The sequence below is a fragment of the Gopherus evgoodei genome, chromosome 24 (assembly GCF_007399415.2).
Source record: "Gopherus evgoodei ecotype Sinaloan lineage chromosome 24, rGopEvg1_v1.p, whole genome shotgun sequence".
NCBI lineage: Eukaryota > Metazoa > Chordata > Testudines > Testudinidae > Gopherus > Gopherus evgoodei.
Genome location: NC_044345.1, coordinates 134,277 through 153,878, shown reverse-complemented (window position 1 = coordinate 153,878; position 19,602 = coordinate 134,277). Strand labels below are relative to the sequence as shown.

At 41.0% G+C, this 19,602-nt stretch overlaps 1 protein-coding gene across 2 annotated transcripts in view; it reads left to right on the top strand.

Annotated features, from left to right (window-relative positions):
- SYT11 (synaptotagmin 11) overlaps positions 1 to 17,623 on the top strand; it is a 35,258-nt gene extending 17,635 nt beyond the window's left edge. Inside the window, exons 2-4 of one of the 2 annotated variants that reach the window (XM_030542009.1) lie at positions 4,572 to 5,395; positions 10,146 to 10,266; positions 14,539 to 17,623. In XM_030542009.1, the coding sequence (XP_030397869.1) occupies positions 4,572 to 5,395; positions 10,146 to 10,266; positions 14,539 to 14,849 (1,256 nt within the window). In that variant the 3' untranslated portion in view covers positions 14,850 to 17,623. Of the gene's footprint in view, positions 1 to 4,571; positions 5,396 to 10,145; positions 10,270 to 14,538 lie in introns of both variants that reach the window. The other variant, XM_030542008.1, reaches the window with a different exon arrangement.
- The last annotated feature ends 1,979 nt before the right edge of the window (positions 17,624 to 19,602 follow it).

Sequence of the window (19,602 nt, the reverse complement as noted above, 5' to 3'; positions counted from 1 at the left end):
CTTGGTGAAGTCTATGAAAAGAAATTGTTTCCATTGACTCTTAATGGGCCACTGTTGATAGTAAACAGTCTCTCTTCTGAGGAAAGTCTGTTGGTGCCTAATGGCCAAAGTCTTTCAAATGAAAATGAATCCACTGAATTTGCTTTGGAAAAATCTACTGTGAATAGCTTAAAGGAGGCTTCCTTTAAGCTATTCACAGTAGATTTTTCCAAAGTGAACAAACAGTCTGTGTCTCAGGTTGAAGAAAGAGTCTGTATTCCTGGTTTTACACAGCAGAGCAGCCTTATGAATAGACCCATAGATACTTTGGATTTGTCATGTCATTTCTTAGTAAGCTCTAGTGCAGGGGTTCTCAAACTGGGGGTCGTGACCCCCTCAGGAGGGTCACAAGGTTATTACATGGGGGGGCGTGAGCTGTCAGCCTCCACCCCCAAAAACCACTTCAACTCCAGCATTTGTAATAGTGTTAAATATAAAAAGAAGCCTTTTAAATTATAAAGGGGGTCACACTCACAGGCTTGCTGTGTGAAAAGAGTCACCAATATAAAACTGAGAAACACTGCTCTAGTGCATCTGATACGTTGTGGATGCAGAAATTGCTTGGTGAAAAGCAGAACTGTAGTTAAGACATACTGATAGAAAATGGTTGGGTCTCTTTAAGGAATGATGTCCATACAAGTTTTCTAGCTGAGAAAAAAAAAAAAAAAAAAAGCAAGCTAACTCTTAAAAAGCAAAACGTCCTTACAAACTTGCCTCCCTCATCTCTCAAATACTAAAGCTTCAAAGAAGTGGTTAAACTGACATCCAATGTTAAGAAAAATCCTAAAGTAAAGAAAAAGCTACTAAGGGCTTGACTACACTCGAAACTCCAAAGCGCTGTCGCGGGAGCACTGCCGCGGCAGCGCTTTGAAGTGCGAGTGTGGTCGTGGCGCCAGCACTGGAAGAGAGCTCTCCCAGCCTGCAGGTACTCCATCTCCCTGTGGGGATTAGCTTGCAGTGCTGGGAGCTGTGCTTCCAGCGCTGGGGCACTGTTTACACTGGCGCTTTGCAGCGCTGTAACTTGCTGCGCTCAGGGGTGTGTTTTTTCATACCCAAGCGAGTAAGTTGCAGCACTGTAAAGTGCCAGTGTAGCCAAGGCCTTAGGTTCAAAAGGGATATTGAACAAGCTAACCTAACAAATGATTTGTCTAAACAAAAGGCTTGGTATGACAAAAATGATTGCAAAGGTACACACGATAGAACTAATGTTAATATTATTGCTAATAATTGTAACTAACATGTTGGCTAATACCAAAAACTGTAAAAATGTACAATGTGCCTAATCTTTTGAAAAAACCCTTGAACATGTTAAGAGTGATACATAAGAACACACTTTGTTAAAAGGCCTTATGATACTGATATTTCACAGTTAATGCCTGTATCTAATCTTGAAACTGTACACAGGAGAAAAGACACTGTGGACCCAATGTGCTGTGCAAAAAAAGGGAAACTGAGATATAACACCTCACAGCCTTCATGGCTGAATGCCAGAGTAAGTGCTCTCTGAAGAGCACCTAGGCTAAACCCTGGAATCACAAGTGTTACACAAAGCATGGACTAAGGTTCTAACTTGGGCCAAAACACGCATCAATAATTTGGCCTTACTAAGAATTCAATGTAAACACAGCACATATCAATGTTGAAAGGTCCTTAAATTGTATCCAGGAGCTTTAATTTCTCCCTTCCACACAGTCTCACGTTGAGGGTATGATGACCTGGGTAATGGTCAATAATGTAATCAACAGGCCCCTGTCTATGCTGTATTCTGATCATTCAGAGATCAAAGAACATCCTAGCATTTAAATGAATTGTAAACACCTCATCTCTCTTTGAAATGTATAGCAAGTCATCTGTGAATGGTGAAGGAACAATCAAATTGCCTTATGTTAATTCTGTAGCCAAGTACTGGTGATGGACCTCCTTCAAAGTCATCCTAATTATTTTTTGTTCTTGGAGGAACTCCAGCTTGTCAAAGAGGACATGAAATTGTATAAAAGATCCTTGGGTCCTGATCCTGTTCATCTCAGATCTGCTTGAGGCTTCATACAGTGGAAGCTTAGGCCATAAGGACTGAGATTCCAGTTCTAACTGGGGGTATGGCTACACTTACAGTTGTACAGCGCTGGGAGTTACAGCTGTCTTTGTACAGCTGTGTAGGGAAAGCGCTGCAGTGTGGCCACACTGACAGCTACCAGCTCTGCAGTGTGGCCACATTTGCAGCGCTGTTGGGAGTGGTGCATTGTGGGCAGCTATCTCAGCGTTCAAGCGGCTGTAACGTGCTTTTCAAAACGGGGGGTGGGGTGGAGTGTGACAGGGAGCACGGGGGAGACCGAGGCCTTGGCTACACTGGCACTTTACAGTGCTGCAGATTTCACGCTCAGGGGTGTGAAAAAAAAAACCCTCTGAGCGCTGCAAGATACAGCGCTGTAAAGCCTCAGTGTAAACAGTGCCACAACGCTCCCAGCGCTGCAAGCTACACCCGTAGAGGATGTGGTTTACGTGCAGCGCTGGGAGAGCTCTCTCCCAGCGCTGGCGCTCCGACCACACTCACACTTCAAAGCGCTGCCATGGCAGCGCTCCGAAATTTCAAGTGTAGCCATACCCTGAGAGAGTGGACTTTTGGAGCTGACACTGTTCTCAGCTCCCTGCCTTGCAAGTTCTAAGGACTGGAAGATACACAGCACCTACCTTCAATCATTTTAAAAGTTTTGACTCCTTCCCCCACCCCTCTCTTATTCACTAAATGCAAATTATGCACTCCTAAATAGCCTTCAGACCACATAAGCAGCTGCTCAACACGGATTCCCCTCTCTCCTCAAGCAAACTGCTGTGAACATTCCAAAGCAATTCCCCTGCCTCTGCTCGCTTGCTGGAGCAAAGAGCAGCTGTGTTTGTTTTTTAGATAAGTAGCTCCGGGGAGCTCGGAGTTCAGCCATTCTTCTGGTTTGTTGTGGACAGGAATTCTGGGATACCTCCTAATACCCTGGAGGCTAATAACAGCGCTTTTGGTGGCCACACTTGATGAGCAGCGCTGCAATCATTACACCCCAAGCAGACCAGGTGTACAGCCAGCGCTGCAGCCAAGGAGTTGCAGCTCTGGATGTGCCTTGCAGGTGTGGACAGTTACTAAGTTGCAGCACTGTAAACTCACCACCAGCGCTGCAACTCTCCAGTGTAACCAAGTCCTGGATCACCCTGAAATATAAACATTGGACTATAACCTATGGGCTATTTCTGAAAGAACTCTTTGCAACTACAAAATTCACCATCTCTGCTATGAATCTGAATCTTAAGAATTGAACTCATGTCTGTATGTATATTAATCTTTTAACCATACTCTGGCTTGTTTTTTAATAAATTTTAGTTTAGTTAATAAGAATTGGCTGTAGCATGTATTTGGGTAAGATCTGGAATATTCAATAACCTGGGAGGTTGTGTGTCCCATCCTTTGGGTGCAGCTGCCAGTCTACCAAAATATGGAAGACAACAGGTAATGACACTGAGAAAGGTGTGGAAGCAGAGAAATTCATTATCCATAAATGGGAATGGTTAACGTAGAAATAAACTTTTGGATGACACACACTTGTGGGCATTTCATATCACATAACACTCTTTTCAAAAGGAGAGATGTTAGATTTTAACCAAGTGGTGAGACTTACTAAAATTCTCTTAGCAGGTTGACTTTTATGAAATACTACACTTCCTACCTTACACTCTTGTCTAGCGTCAACATGCACTCTTACCCAGCTACCACTTTCCATCCCAGAAACAGTTGCATTTAGTGATCAATGAAGTGATTCCTCTATGTGTACTCTGTAAGGCTCATAAAATGCTATGGGATCCTTCAGGATGAAAATCCTTATATAAATGGAGACAAGTTTTGTAAATTTTTAATATATACAAAATTACAATTGCCAGTCTCCAAAATCTATAGCAGTGTCTGAGATTCAAGTATCTGAAGAAGTGGGAGGTTATAGTCCTAACAGTTAATTATTTTAGGGCCAAAATGTTTAATATTTAAAATTACTTAAGTGTGACATAACTCTGGATTCTAAATAGTGTAACTACTTATTACTCAACTGCTGATATTGAAATAGAAACAAGTACTATTCTTAAAGAAGCTATAAAGTGTGAGAGCACCTCTTATGGCCCATGAAACTGTAGTTCCCTAGTAAACACTTTTACTAGAGCAATGCTGACAGTGATGGTGATGGCATACAAAATTGATTTGAGAGGATAAGGCAATAAAAATTTGAAGATGTTATTAAGCAAAACCTAGGGCATCTATAAGTGTGGGGAACTGACTCCCACATGGAAAAGAACAATTTTAGAGAAATAATGTCAAACTCCAAAGGAATTTCTGTCACCAAGATCTTTGAGTAATACATAGACCATATTTACTTGAGAGGTTCATTGGTTGTACGAGGTGTAGCGGATATTTTAATTAGCATAACATGCTTTTTTTAAGTGCTGTATGAACATACTCATCCTAAGGGACTCTCTCATCCCTAATTGTTTTGTCTCCTTTACAGATGTGCCTCCGATTGTGGCAGGACTTATTGGTGCCACGGTCCTTGTGGTATCTGTCTCAGTAACAGTGTTTGTGTGGACATGCTGCCACCAGCAAGCAGAAAAAAAGCACAACCCCCCCCCTTACAAATTCATTCACATGCTGAAAGGCATTAGTATCTATCCGGAGACCTTGAGTAACAAGAAGAAGATTATCCGGATCCGCAGAGACAAGAATGGCACTGTCAAGGAGACTGGAAGAGGAAACCTTTTGGTAGATGCTGCAGAAGCTGGTTTAGTGGGCTCTGAGAAGGCACCAAATGGGATGAATGCAGCCCTGTGTATTGACCAGCTCCCAATAAAAGTGGATTACGGAGATGAACTAAGTCCAGATCAAAGCATCACTCCAGGTGGGAGCAAAATCTCCTCCCCATCTTCCCCAGAAGAGGATGTCCTGCTGGGAACACTGACTCTCTCAGTGGACTACAATTTCCCCAAAAAAGCATTAGTGGTGACCATTCAAGAGGCCCATGGGCTGCCAGTGATGGATGAGCAGACTCAGGGCTCTGACCCCTACATCAAGATGACGATCCTTCCAGACAAAAGGCATCGAGTGAAGACTCGTGTGTTGCGCAAGACCCTGGACCCTGTCTTTGACGAGACCTTTACCTTCTATGGGATTCCCTACAGCCAGCTCCAGGATTTGGTACTTCACTTCCTGGTGTTGAGCTTTGATCGTTTCTCTCGAGATGATGTGATTGGAGAAGTCATGGTGCCCCTCGCTGGAGTGGATCCAAGCACTGGAAAGGTCCAGCTCACCCGGGAGATCATCAAAAGGAACATACAAGTAAGTAACCTCTCTCTCTCTGAGTTTGGAGACACACTTCACATGCTATGCTTGACCTATTTAAGCTGATCCCCAATCAGGCTGAGTTTTCTTGGCACAGGGGACTCAAAACATCTGGGAACTAGGAATATAGCAAACCCTTATTCATGTGAGTAGTTCTTACCTGTACTAGTCCCATTGAAGTCACTGGGAGAAATTATAACAGAAAGGCTTGCAGGATTAGATCCCAGGTTATGTATGTTCTGGGCCCTTGTCCAAAAGTCACTATGTAAATGGTTCCAGAGTCAAATACCCCCAGAAGTACTTGTCTCCTCTTATATTTAGTACCTGATAATCATTTCATTTAAACCTGTGTTTCAAACAGCTAGGTGTCACTGCTGCAAAAGTGAATCGCAGCATGTCACTAGAACTAAAACAGTAAAGTGTGGACCACATCAGCCAGGAGGGAATTTTTAACAGAGTCTGTAAATGCTGGTTGACTCTTGTAATTTGCTGCTGTGTATATATGTCTCCTTTCTAATTACGGGTTAATGCTTTATCTTCCATTTTTGTTTAGTACCTGTCATGCAAAATTAGAAATAAAGCATACTTGGGTAAGGAAATTTTAATACACATTGATTTGTTTTCTTGTACATTTCTAAACTGAAAGTAGTTTAGTATTGATTTCTTGTTATACATTTTATCTTTAACTCACTGGGGCCTGAATGCACAAAAGGAGTTTAGGGATTGTGATGCTTAATGTCACCATGCCTAACTTTTCGGCACCTAGAAAATCACTGTAATTCACATACTGGGACAAGTACTCCAAATCTACTAAAGGTCAAGATTTTAAAATGATAGTAGAGAAAAGTACTATAGTGCTCCAGAAGTGAATGTGTAACATGGGACTCTGTATTTAAAATTTAATTATTCCATGGCTATTAAACATTCCTGATTTTTATATTCTGCATATCCTTCACACTAATATTTTTTATTACAATAGCCTCTGAAGCCTTCAGCTAAGACAGGGCCCCATTGTGTTAGGCCCTGTGAAAACACATAGTAAGAAACAGTCCCCACCCCCAGGAATTAATCTAAATAGACAAGATAAAGGGATTATTGTCATCCTCATTGTATAGATGAGGGAGAGAGGCACATAAAGATAGGTTACAGTGGCCACAGTGGTAACAAAAGCCTGTGGCTAAGATGGGAATTAAACTCAGGGTCTAACATAGAATTACTAAGCAACAATTATATTGCAGAATGTATATTAATTTTCTTCCCAGAAGTGTTTACATTGTTTTGTATGGCAAAAACAATTAAAATTGTACAAATAAAAAAATGTTGATCTATGGCAAATGCCATCATTATAATCTGACACCATTATTAGACAGCTTTCTAACTGGCACTTGGGAAATGGGAATTACATCTGGTAATACAAAATCTCATTCTGTTGGAGTTCAGAAATTCTTCCAACTGCTTTTGAGGTACACATTAGCTCTGAGCTGAAATATGGTAAAAGCAAGTTATCAGAATTATAGGATGTTGTAGGCTTGCTAGAGAATACAGGATCAGAACGTGGGGTAAATGGAAATTTTAAATGAAGTAGATATAATTATTTCTGCATATAATTGTTCATGTTTCTGTTTAATTGTTAATGCTGATGTTGGTGAACAAATGTGGTTAAAAGAGTGGCATAATCCCCAAGAGAGACTGACTTTTCATATGAATCAAATAGTTGACACATTAGTCGGGGCTTTGGTACTAGATTTCACATTTTGCAGTTACAGTGCATTGTATCATAACTGTATGCACTAATATACAAAACAAACATGTTCTGGGCAGTTATAATCCCTGCTTTGAGTACTGCCTCTGAGATACAACAACACTGCAGTTTTATTTATCTGTGTTGGTCCCAGAATATTATAGAGGCAAGGTGGCTCTTTTATTGGACCAACTTCCGCTGGTGAGACAAGCTTTTGAGCATACACAGTTCTTCATCAGCTCTGGGAAATACTATAACGCACTAATCCCCTCCATCTCCAGCCAGCTGCCTTCTCCTCCCTCCCTCCCTCCCTCCATGACTTGAGTGGTGTTAACAGGCCATTTCACCTTGACTGGTCCCTTGAAATATGTGAAAGCAGCACAGAATCCTGTGGCACCTTATAGATTAACATATGTTTTGGAGCATGAGCTTTCGTGGGTGACTACCCACTTCGTTAGATGCATGTGACGAAGTGGGTATTCACCCATGAAAGCTCATGCTCCAAAACGTCTGTTAGTCTATAAGGTGCCACAGGATTCTTTGCTGCTCTTACAAATCCAGACTAACACGGCTACCCCTCTGATACTTGAAATGTGTGTTAATTATTTATGCAAAACCATTTGTTCTACCTTGTATTTAACTGAGACACACTGAGTATGTTTCCCAGACCTCAAGAAGAGCTCTGCGTTAGAGTATGTCTACACCAGGGGTCAGCAACCTATGGCATGCGTGCCAAAAGTGGCATGCGAGCCGATATTTGATGGCATGCTGGGCAGACTGAGCCGTTCGGCACGTGGGGCGGGCTGAGCCATTTGGCCCGCTGCCGCTCTGGGGTTCCCGCTGCTGGCCCCTGGCCAGCTGGGGTGCTGCCGCCTGTCCCACTCAGCACCCACTGCTGGCCTGGGGGAAGGAACCCCAGACTGGCAGCGGGCTGTGACCCCAGCTGGCAGGAGCTGGCGGTGGAAACCCCAGAGTGGCGACGGACTGAGCCGCTCAGCCCACTAGTGCTCTGGGGTTCCCGCTCTTGGCCCCTTACCAGCTGGGGTCCTGCTGCCAGTCCCACTCAGCGCCCGCTGCTGGCCTGGGTGAAGGAACCCCAGGCTGACAGTGGGCTGAGATCCTGGCTGGCAGGATCCGGCGGCTGAAACCCCAGAGCAGGGACAGGCAGAGACACTCAGTCCACCCCTGAAACCCCTGAACTCCCTGAGCTGGGTGGGCTGACCTGCTCAGCCTGCTGCCGCTCTGGGATTCCAGCTGCTGGCCCCTTGCCAGCCGGGGTCCCCACCGCAGCCCCACTGACCTTGCTTCCAGTTGGAGTTCCTGCACAGGCCCCCTATCAGACAGGGTCCAGGCTTCCAGCCCTGCTCAGCCCTACAAGCTGTCAGCTCAACTCACCTCAGCTGCCGATCAGTTGATAATCAGTTGCTGTTATCAGTTGATAACCAGGTGGCAGGAGGTCAGCGGCTGGCCTCCTGCCACCTGGTTATCAACTGATCACTCAGAAGCCTGTGTGCAGCTTAAAGTATCCAAATACGTGCCACCAGACACTGGAAAACTCAGCAAGGAAAAGGAAGGGCAAGGATCACACTAAACTAATAAGATCTGCATTTTAATTTAATTTTAAATAAAGCTTTGAAACATTTTGAAAACCTTGTTTACTTTACATATAACCAAGCTACTGTTATATGATTATAAACTTAGAGAGACCTTCTAAAAAACATTAAAATGTATTAACGACATGCGAAGCCTTAAAGAGTGTATACATGAAGACTAGGCACACCACTGCTGAAAGGTTGCTGACCCCTGGTCTACACTTACCATTTAAAGTGCAAAAAGTCCCTTTTTTGCACTAAAACCGCCAGAGCGTCTACACTTATTAATGACTTTTTGCAGTCAAACTCAAAAGTTTGACCGCAAAAAGAAAACCACCTTCACGAGAGGCATACAGCTCTTACTGTTATTCTTTTTACACTGTTATGAAAGTGAAGACATGTTCTAGCAGTGTAAACACCTTTTGGCCTCCAGAGGATATCCCACAGTTCCAAAAGCGACCACTCTGGCCAGCATCTCCACTACTCTGACACTCGGATGTCTGCCCCTCCCCTTGTAAGCCGGGGACATTTGAAGCTCCCTTTCCCTTGGTCTGTAGATGTGGCAGGGAAAGCAGCCAAACAGCAGGAGGTTAAAAAAAAAAATGCCATGAAGAAACCAGGAAGTAATGGGGCTCCTGAGACATGAAGCAGGGCAGCCCAGGGCACTGAGCAGGGACCCAGAATGCCTTCTGTTCACCTCGTCCTTCCCACAAGACCTATAGGGAGAGCTGCACTGTGGGATAGCTGCCTTACAGTGCTGCTCTGGTGATGGAAGTGCTGGTAGTGTAAACATTTTCAGACACCTGAGGAATTGAGTACATACACAAACCAGCCCTTTACTTCCACCGGTTCCCTATCACCAGTGAAACTTACAGTGCAAAAACTCTGCAAGTGTAAACATAAGCTTTTGAGCTTAGGGTGTCTCTCACTAACAGAAGCTGGTCCACCTTGTGTGTCTGGTATAAAATTAACACATATAACAGTAGTTTCATCTTTTGGGATTGCTGTATCTGTGAAATTCCTGCAGGCAGTGTTCCTGCTCCTCGCTTTCTACAGTACCTCCTGGTAGAAAGGCTGGCACTGATGTGACTGTAAATACTGAGTTCACATCCCCCAATTCTAGCTGAACATTGGTACTTTCAAAAGCTTTTCCAATAAGAGCCTCATATTCCCACATAATTACAAATATTGATCCTAATCTGGTCATTGTTTTCTTTTCACAAGCCAACCTCTGAGGCAGTGATTCTCATTTTTTCCATTGTGAGACAGCCCCTGGGGATCTCCCTCCCATCTAGCTGAGGCCAGGTCAGGCCTTCTCATTTAGCAATATGGGAAGGGTAATGTGGTCGTGACCTCCTGGCACCTGTTCATTACCTCCTAGGTCTTCTCAGTTGTATCTGCTTCTTTTCCACAGAAATGCATTAGCAGAGGAGAGCTGCAAGTTTCACTGTCTTACCAGCCTGTTGCACAGAGAATGACTGTTGTGGTACTGAAAGCTAGACATTTGCCGAAAATGGATATCACTGGCCTCTCAGGTAGAAGCTATTTTCTCCAGCCTATTAATAGTTTACTGCCCTCCACCTGATGCATAGTTTGTTTTTACAGGGAAAAACAAAGGGAATGCTGTGAAACCGAATGTTAATTTACACTATATTTACTGATCATTTGTTTCTTGGTTAACTCATCAACTAGATCTGAAGTGTTTGTTCTTCCATTTAATGCCTTGAAGTCAGTGCAATGGTAAAAATTTACCACACACAGGCACAATAGAGAACAACTTAACATGGCATGCTGTGTGTGTGTCAATGCAAAGAAGGGTTGCTCTACCTTCATGCTAGCGTGTGTCACACTTCTACTTACAGTATGAACAAAAACCAAACTGCTTGCTGGGGATGAAAATACAAGACAAAGGGTTCAGGTAGGGGGGCTAGATGGAGGTGCAGAAAAGGCAGAAGCGTTTAATAAATATTTGTTTGGTATTTGGAAAGAAACAGGATGATGTTTTCATATTGCATGAGGATTAACTCCCCCCTCCCTCCCCCCCCAGTCCAAGGAGGATTGGAGAGAGCATCTACTAGGGATAAAGTTGGCAGGCCTAGATAATTTGCACCCAGGGTCCTAGAAGAGTTGAGTGAGGATCCCTCTGAATCCAGAAGACAATGAGAGTGCTAAAATCGTGCCTGTACTAAAAGAGGGCAAATGGGATGACCCTAGGTAATTAGAGGCCACTTAGTCTGATATCAATCCCAGGAAAAATTATGGAAAAACTAAAAAGATTCAGTAAATAAAAAATTAAAGTATAGGAATATAATTATTGCCAGTCAACATGGTTTCATGGAAAATAGGTCTTTCCAAACAAACATTCCATTCTTTGATTAGATAAGTTTAGTAGAGAAAGGTTTAACTGTAGATATAATACATTTAGACTTTTGTAAGTGACAGTTCTCGGGGTGCCTAGAGCTGTGAATTACTTTGTTTCCCCATGCCTCCAGCATGAGAGAATTATGCTTGTTCTTAACTGGGTGTCAGTTTCCTAACACTGCCAGCCTGTTAGCTAGGCAAGCACTCTTCTCAGGGCTATGACAGCCCTTACTTTGCCTTGCAGTTTAACACTATGTCCACCTAATTCCCCAAGTCCCTTTGAAGCATTCCCCTGTGATATCTAGCTCCTGACACTAGCTACTCACAGAACTACCAGGTCCGCTATTCTCAAAGGAACAGACCATACCAGCTTGTAAAATTCCACTTAGGATCAGCACTTCGCTTAACATCACAGCACTTAGCTAGCTATAGGTATAGTGAAAACAAGAGTAAGTTTACTATCAAAGATTCAAGTGATAGTGAGTAAAAATATTAGAAACAAATGGTTGCATATAAAATAAGATCATAATACTTTCTAGAGACTAAGCTTAGCTACCAGGTTAACCTCCCGTCTAAAGAAGTTTCTCTCACCTAGAATCCTCCGCAGCATTTTAAACCAACCTTGGCTAAGATCCCATTTTTATGAATGTAAACATGCTGTCTGTTTACTTCCTAAATCAAGGATGAAGGGATGTCTTCTTTACTTCCTAGCTTTACCCCCAACATTCACTGTCTTAGCTCATAGCCAAAATAACCACACGTCTTGTTTTTCCTGGGTGCTGCTTCCCTTTTGATTTCATCTCTTTATATGTTAACAGGCATCCATTGTGTTAGCTTACAATGCGTAATTTACTTCCTGACAGAAAAACATTTCTTACCTCCTATTTGGAGGAAAACATGTTTTTCACCTTTGCTAGTGACTAATATCTTGAGATACAAACATTAAAAACATATTTTTCAGTATATATCCATGATGCTTTACATAGTATCTGTATACTCAGTGTTTCTGTAGTAGTGTGGGCCCCAGGATATGAGCCACACAAGGTAGGTGAGGTAATCTTTTATTGGCCCAACTTCTTAACTTTAAAAGATTACTGCACCCACATTGTCGCTATAGTGCCTGTACATATGTTTCAGAACAATATTAATACCAGAATGACACTTGGTTTCATTTGAGATCTCACATTACATTCTTTGGTGAACTAGAACGTAAATACCAACCTCATGAAATTTCTATAACCGCATCAGAGTTGGCTTTAAGAGGTCCATGGGTCATAGAAAGTACTTGACTTACTACTGCATGACATTCTGATTTTAAAAACAGCATATACACATCAAAGCATGTTAAAGGGCTTAGCAACTGGCCTACAACTCTCAAAAAGTAGTTAATGAGGAGTCAGCAAAATGGGGTATTCCTAGTGGAGTTCTGCAGCCATCTGTTCTAAGCTGAACACTAATGATTATTTTAAGTATTTAAATAAAAATTACTGTTGATAAGTCTGTAGATACCAAAGACCTATGTTAATGACACAATAGTTAGAACAATCTGGACTGTTTGATAAGCTGGACTAAGTCAAATTCAATGTATTTTAAAACAGTCAAATGCAATGTCACATAGGGGAAAAAAATGCAGGCCATACATACAGAATGGGGCAATTGAATCCTGAAAGCCAGTGACTGAAAAATAGTTAAGGGCATAGCGGACGAACAACTGAACCTGAGCTCCCAGAGTGATGCTGTGGCAAAAAGGGCTAATGTGATCCTTTAAAAACAGTGGAGTAATGAGTAGGATTAGGGAGGTGATTTTACCTCTGTATGCAGCATTGGAGAGAGACACCCCTGTGCACACGTAAATATTGCAACTAGTTCTGGTGTCCACATTTTTAAAATGTTGAAAAATTGGAGAGGGTGCAGAGAAGAGCTACAAGAATGACTTGAGGGATGGAAAAACTGTCTTACCATGAGAGACTTGGAAAGCTCAATCTGTTTAGTTTATCAAAAGAAGATCAAGCTGTTACTTGATTACAGTATATAGGTATCTTCACAGGGAGAAAACATGAGTTAGTAAAGGGTTCCTTCAACTAGCAAGAGAAAGGCATAACAAGAACTACTATCTGAAAGTTAATGCCAGCTGAATTTTCAAATTAGAAATAAAGGTACAAATGTATAATGAAGATAAATTAACCATTAGAAAAATCAACCAAGAGAAATGCAGATTTTCCTTCTCCTGAGGTCTTCAAAATCAAGACTGGATGCCTTTCTGGAAGATATGCTTTAGTCAGACATGAATTATTGGGCTTAATACAGGGGTAACTAGGTGAATATGGAAAAGGATAAATGGACACAAATCAGACATTAGGAATGGCAATATACAAAAACCTGTAGGAGAGCACTTCAACCTCCCTGGCCACACTATAGCAGACCTTAAGGTGGCCATCCTGCAGCAAAAAAACTTCAGGACCAGACTTCAAAGAGAAACTGCTGAGCTTCAGTTCATCTGCAAATTTGACACCAACAGCTCAGGATTGAACAAAGACTGTGAATGGCTTGCCAACTACAGAACCAGTTTCTCCTCTCTTGGTTTTCACACCTCAACTGCTAGAACAGGGCCTCATCCTCCCTGATTGAACTGACCTCGTTATCTCTAGCTTGCTTGCTAGCATATATATACCTGCCCCTGGATATTTCCACCACATGCATCTGAAGAAGTGGGTATTCATCCACAAAAGCTCATGCTCCAAAACGTCTGTTAGTCTATAAGGTGCCACAGGATTCTTTGCTGCTTTTAGGTGAAATTCTATAGCCTTATTACTGAAGGGATCAGGCTATATGATTTAATGGTCCTTCCTGGCTTTAAAAATCTATGAAACTAAAGATTCAAATCTTCCCTATCCTTCTAAATAAGGCATGAGAGAGCTTCTGCTCCAGTCTGCCATGGAGACTGCCAGTGACAAGGACAATAAGCATTTTTCCCTCTCAAAATAATAAAATAATTTTTGATTGTGGGGAGACTGGGAAGTAGGAAGTTAGAACAAAACCTTTTTTGCTTCTTTACCCAGTATAAAGAAGGCCTGGAAGGGCACAAACTTCCCTTTTTTTAAAAAAAATGTTTTTCCTCCCTGAATAGATCTCTTTTAACGAAGTTTTTCACTTGGGGAATTCTTGATCACTTTGGTACTTCACCTTTAAGGGAACCAGGGATTTAAACAAACACTCTCAGATATTTATGGGGGGATGAACTTCTATTTCTGTTCAGATTCTCTGATTTCCATGGTTATGGTTTGCCTTTTAATGAAAGTGGTTTAGGGTTGGAGGGCAGCCAATGTGTAGGGAGCTATGGGGTGCTGCGATGTCTAATCTTTAATTCATTCTTGACCTCTTAGACATACTATTCCAGAGTATTATTAGGCTGTGTTATTGGTTTGCTTTTTTCCCCCCTCTGGCAGACCCCTACGTTAAGGTGAACGTTTATTATGGCAGAAAACGCATAGCAAAAAAGAAGACCCATGTGAAGAAGTGCACTTTGAATCCCATCTTCAATGAATCCTTCATTTATGATATCCCTGTGGATCTCCTTCCTGACATCAGCACTGAATTTTTAGTCATCGACTTCGACCGTACCACAAAAAATGAGGTGGTAGGTCGGCTGATTTTGGGAGCACACAGCATCACCCCTGGAGGCGTGGAACACTGGCGAGAGGTGTGCGAAAATCCCCGAAAGCAGATTGCCAAATGGCACAGCCTGAGCGAATACTAGCAGAGGCTGCAGCAGTGACTGCTGGCTCATAGAACAGACTTAAACCGTGTTTTAGTCATAGAACTAAACTTTTGTAAGATGCAGCTGATTGGTTCTCAAGTGATGTGATTTTGCAGGGCACTAAAATTCTAAAAAAGCATTCAATTTACAAATACCACAAATATATAAGTGTAATCACGCTATTGCATGCCTAATACAAACTAAAATTAGTGTAACTTACCAATATCAAGTTGCAGATTTTAATATTATCTGTTACTATGGAAGTTGTGTTTGTGCCGAACTGTCTTTGCTGGTATTCACCACAACTGCCCTCTCCTTATTAGGCTTCTCCCAAAGTTTCTGAATTCTGCTGTTTAACCTCTAGTTTCTTATTAGTTTATCTGCCCATAGATTCTTGCTGTTCTGTCCTTTGATTTGGAAGCAATAACTGCATTTCCATATATGAAGGTTTAGAATTCAGCAATAGTTCAAAGAAGTACAAGTAAGAATGGCTCTCTCCTCTTAAGAAAAATGCGTTCTAACCTGGTATTTCCCTTTGTGATGTATTTGCTAGAGAGTTATAAAGTCATGCTTGAAGTTATAAACATCTCAAATTGAAATGCTAGCAACCTGATCACTTTGCTTTTGCCATACGGGACTTAGTTCAGGATAAATATTTGGTGCATCCCAAATTCCCACAGAGCACAAACTGTATTTTATTCAACTCTATGTATGTATGTATAAAGGGTCCATACAGAACATTATAAACTAAATGTGTATGATTCATTTTAGGGCGACTGAGGCAAATTCTCTAAAAGGATTTTGAATTCTAACTGAGCATTATCGTCTTCTAGATTGGCAGTGAAATATCTGAAATTAGTCAGGAAACTTTATGCTAGAGAAAGGCTTTTAACGAATATAATCGAATAATTAATGATACAGCCTCCTCCACATTTGATTTGAGATTATATTAGATATACTATTTTACCATTTGTTTCTATAATAGCCAGTATTCAAAGCATTAGACTTAATTTATATTGAGAAAAATAAACTGTCTTCTCAAAACATAAATAAATTAAACTCTTGACGTACAAAGCATTCTGAACTATCCTTACATTTTTGGCTTCCAATAATTAGAATTTGCTTACTGTCATCTTTGGAATTTAAAAACATTACTAGATAACTGTGACTTGTAGCACTTTGTAGGTCATTTGCCTGAATAGTCAACAACTTCTTTGTACAGAAGGACATGGACCCAAGTTCTGTAAAAGAAAACAAAGGGTGGAAGCGGTTGCACTAGATCTCACTGTAAAAACACTTGGCTAAACTTTTGTACAAGAAGATAATACCTTGACAAAGTAATCTGATTTGGCTTCCTATAACAAGTCAATTTTTATTTTAAACATTATTGGCAAGCGGATCATAAACAATTATGACAAGAGACCTACTAAACAGCTCCTCTGCCAGGATTTGAATTTGTTATTTTTAAATGCTACACATTAAAAACAAAGAAGAATTGAGTGGGCAGAAAGGCACACAGAAGACTACAAGTTTTCAGTATTTGTTTTGTTGCTTCCATGCAGCCACTGTTGTGCCCTGTGGAATGTAAATAATGTATCATAAGACATTTTTAAAAGTTCATTTATCTGTTTACAGTACTTGAGACCACTGACTTTTAGAGCCCTGTTGGAAAAACATGATACTCACAATGTTCTTACTATTGAAAGCAGAATAACAGCATGTCTTAGTCTCCAGTTTCCTCTGCAGCCATAAGAGAGCAACTGCTGTTGGGTTGACAAATAACCTAAGTTTTACCACCCATTAATGTCTCAGCAGCAATTTCTGACAAGCTGTCTTAGTGGAAAGATTCAACTTTCCACTGACAGCTTTTGTTGCTTGTAGGAACCTTTTCAAGAGAATGTTTCAGTTTAGCTGTGGCTGTTAATGGCTCTGGGACTAATAGTGACACTGAGACTGAAGTCCTCTCAATATTTCTAAGTCTTGCAGTGAAGTAAATACAGTGTGAGCTTCCCCATATGACTTACCAGGACATCTCAATCTTGAAAATGATTCCTGCTTGAGGTTACAGTAGATTTTGATCTTTGTCTTAATTCCTTGGTAGCTCTTACTCTATTAGTGGTGCTCAGCCATGAACAGAAAAGATTTTCCTCTGGAAGCTGGTGTAGATCTATTTAAATCCTGTTTTTTGCACTGAGCAATCTGATTGTTAAAGGTTAGGATCTGTCACTATTCCTTCCATATTCTTCCCCCACTATAAATATGATTACTTGTGTACATTCCATTCAAAAGTAACTAAAAAGTTCCCTTTTTGTCTTCAATGTGAAAAGTATACTTAAGCCTAGATCATCTCCTTATTCCGATTCCTTAGTTGAAAAAGGAAAGATTAACATCTTGTCAAGGAAAAGTGCTCAGGGTAACTAAACTTCGGCTTATTGGGCAGATGTGAATAGCTCCATTACTCCTTAGGAATAATGGGAAACTGAAGATGTGCAGATAATTTTTCTTTGGTGTAAAACTGACAGTTACTGACAGCTGCCTCACCGTGGCATCTCCCAGATGTGTTTTTTCTTTACCTTGTGTCTTCTGTTGTAAAATTAACTTGGACAGTTACAACTTTGTGGTAAAAAAAAAGTTAAAAAGCAAAAAAAACCTAACATGAAATGTGTGAAACTGCATAATACTGTATGCTAATCTACAATATGTAATGCTATCTTGTATGTTGAATTTGTTAACGCACATTGAGTGTGCAAATAAAGATTGATTCACTTTAAATAGCTACTGACTGTGGACCATTTGTAGAAATCAGAAGAATACAAATGTATTTAAAAACATAACTATACCAACTACCTTTAAGAATTAATTTCTAAAATTTGTGGTCCTGCCATAACCTGTTATGTTTCATAGAAAGCAGCAGCTCATGTACAAGAAACACAAAGTAATAGCTGAGCAACATCAAATGCAGAAACCAAATTAATGAAATCTACTTGTCCCTTCACTGCATATATCACCATCACCACCACCACAACGGCCCATTGTTTGGACAAGATCAGCTTATGGATGAAGATAAGCTGTTTGGAGTGGAACCCAAGCAAGACAGAGATGATGCCAGTAAGCAGAGAAAAAACACTTGTCAGTTTGCAGTCCTGATGCAGGCTCCTTTTGTGATGGTGCACAGCCGCTATTAATCAGTTCAGTCTGTCTTTTAGGAGCGTTCCTGGAATGCTAGCCCTGACACTAAGCTGTAAGATACCTGCATCTAAGGGCTGGTCACTCTGAACTAGGAGGTCAGTGTGTACCAGAGAATCTTTTAGTGCATGGTAGCAATGTCCACACAAACAGTTTGAGCATGTTATGCTAGTTCATTTTAGATTTATGCCCGTTTGCCACACACTAACTATTCGATAAGCCCTAAGACTAAACACTTTCTACCATTTCTGGTTGGCTAGGAGATGTTGGTCAAGCCTGAAGGACAATGATCTGGCCACAGTTATACACTCCATCAGCTCCCCTCTGGACTACAGTAATACAATATATCTGGGCATGAAGCCATCAACCCTTAGGAAATGCCAAATACAACACAACACTTGAATGAGTCTCCCCAGCAACATAGGCTACTGTGAGCACATTACATCTGTCCTCTCCTTGTTTCACGGGCTTCCCACAGAATATCAATTTAAGCTCAAGGTCTCAATCTTCATCTTCAAGGCACTCAATGGCCTCAGTCCAGAACATATAAACACTGCCTAAAGCTCCAGGATGAGCACCATGGTCAACAATTCAGCTCTTCAAGCACAATGAAATTTTCTACCATATGGGGAAAGCTTGTCTATGTAGGAGACAACTTTCCCAACGGACTGCCACAGGAACCAAGGACCATCACAAATCTCACTACCATCCGCTTCAAGTGCAAAGTGCACTTTTTTGATCATGACTTCACAAATATAAAAACACATAGCAGCATGTATATTTAAAAAAAAAACCTTACCAGAACAAAACGCTATACTGTCATCCCCCCCGCGGGGGATTTTTTTGTAATGTATGACGCACATGTGATAAATGTTACTCACATCATTTAAAGCACTACTGGAAGATGCGCAGATACCACAGACTCATAAAACTGCAGGTGAAGTTAATTGGCAGATCTGACTTTATATATTAGTAAAAGGTCCTCTTGTTTATTTAAGTTATTTTTGGAGCTGTCTTTATTAAACTGGTATTATCATGGTGGAATTCAGTCCAATTTGGCACCTGATGCATTAATTAAATTTCAAAGAAGCTACTACAATTACCTATGAATCTCACAGTTATATATACATATTAAAATAAATGTCTTGCAACAGGGATCTTAGTTATCAAAACAAGTAAATTTTCCACTAGTTATTGCTGTTCTCTGCACTTTGGTTCCGAGGTTCAGCACCTAACCAGTGTTAACTGCCTGTCATTATCTCAATAACTGTGGAATATGAGTAATGATTGGCTAATAATGGCTGTCTGTCAAAGTATAAATGTTTTCATAATCATTGGTTATTTTTCACCAACTCTACTGTAAACATTAAAAATCTTTTCACAAGTCTCTTATTGGATTCCTTACTTAGTGCTGCCACTACCTGCCATTAACAACTAGTCCACCTCAGTGTTTTATCCCCTTCAGCTGAAGAAGAAACACTCCAAACTTTACATAAGGGAAAAAAGAAAGAAAATGGGTTTGATAAACTGAAAAGGGAAACAGTTTTAAAAAACAAGCAAGTTCAAC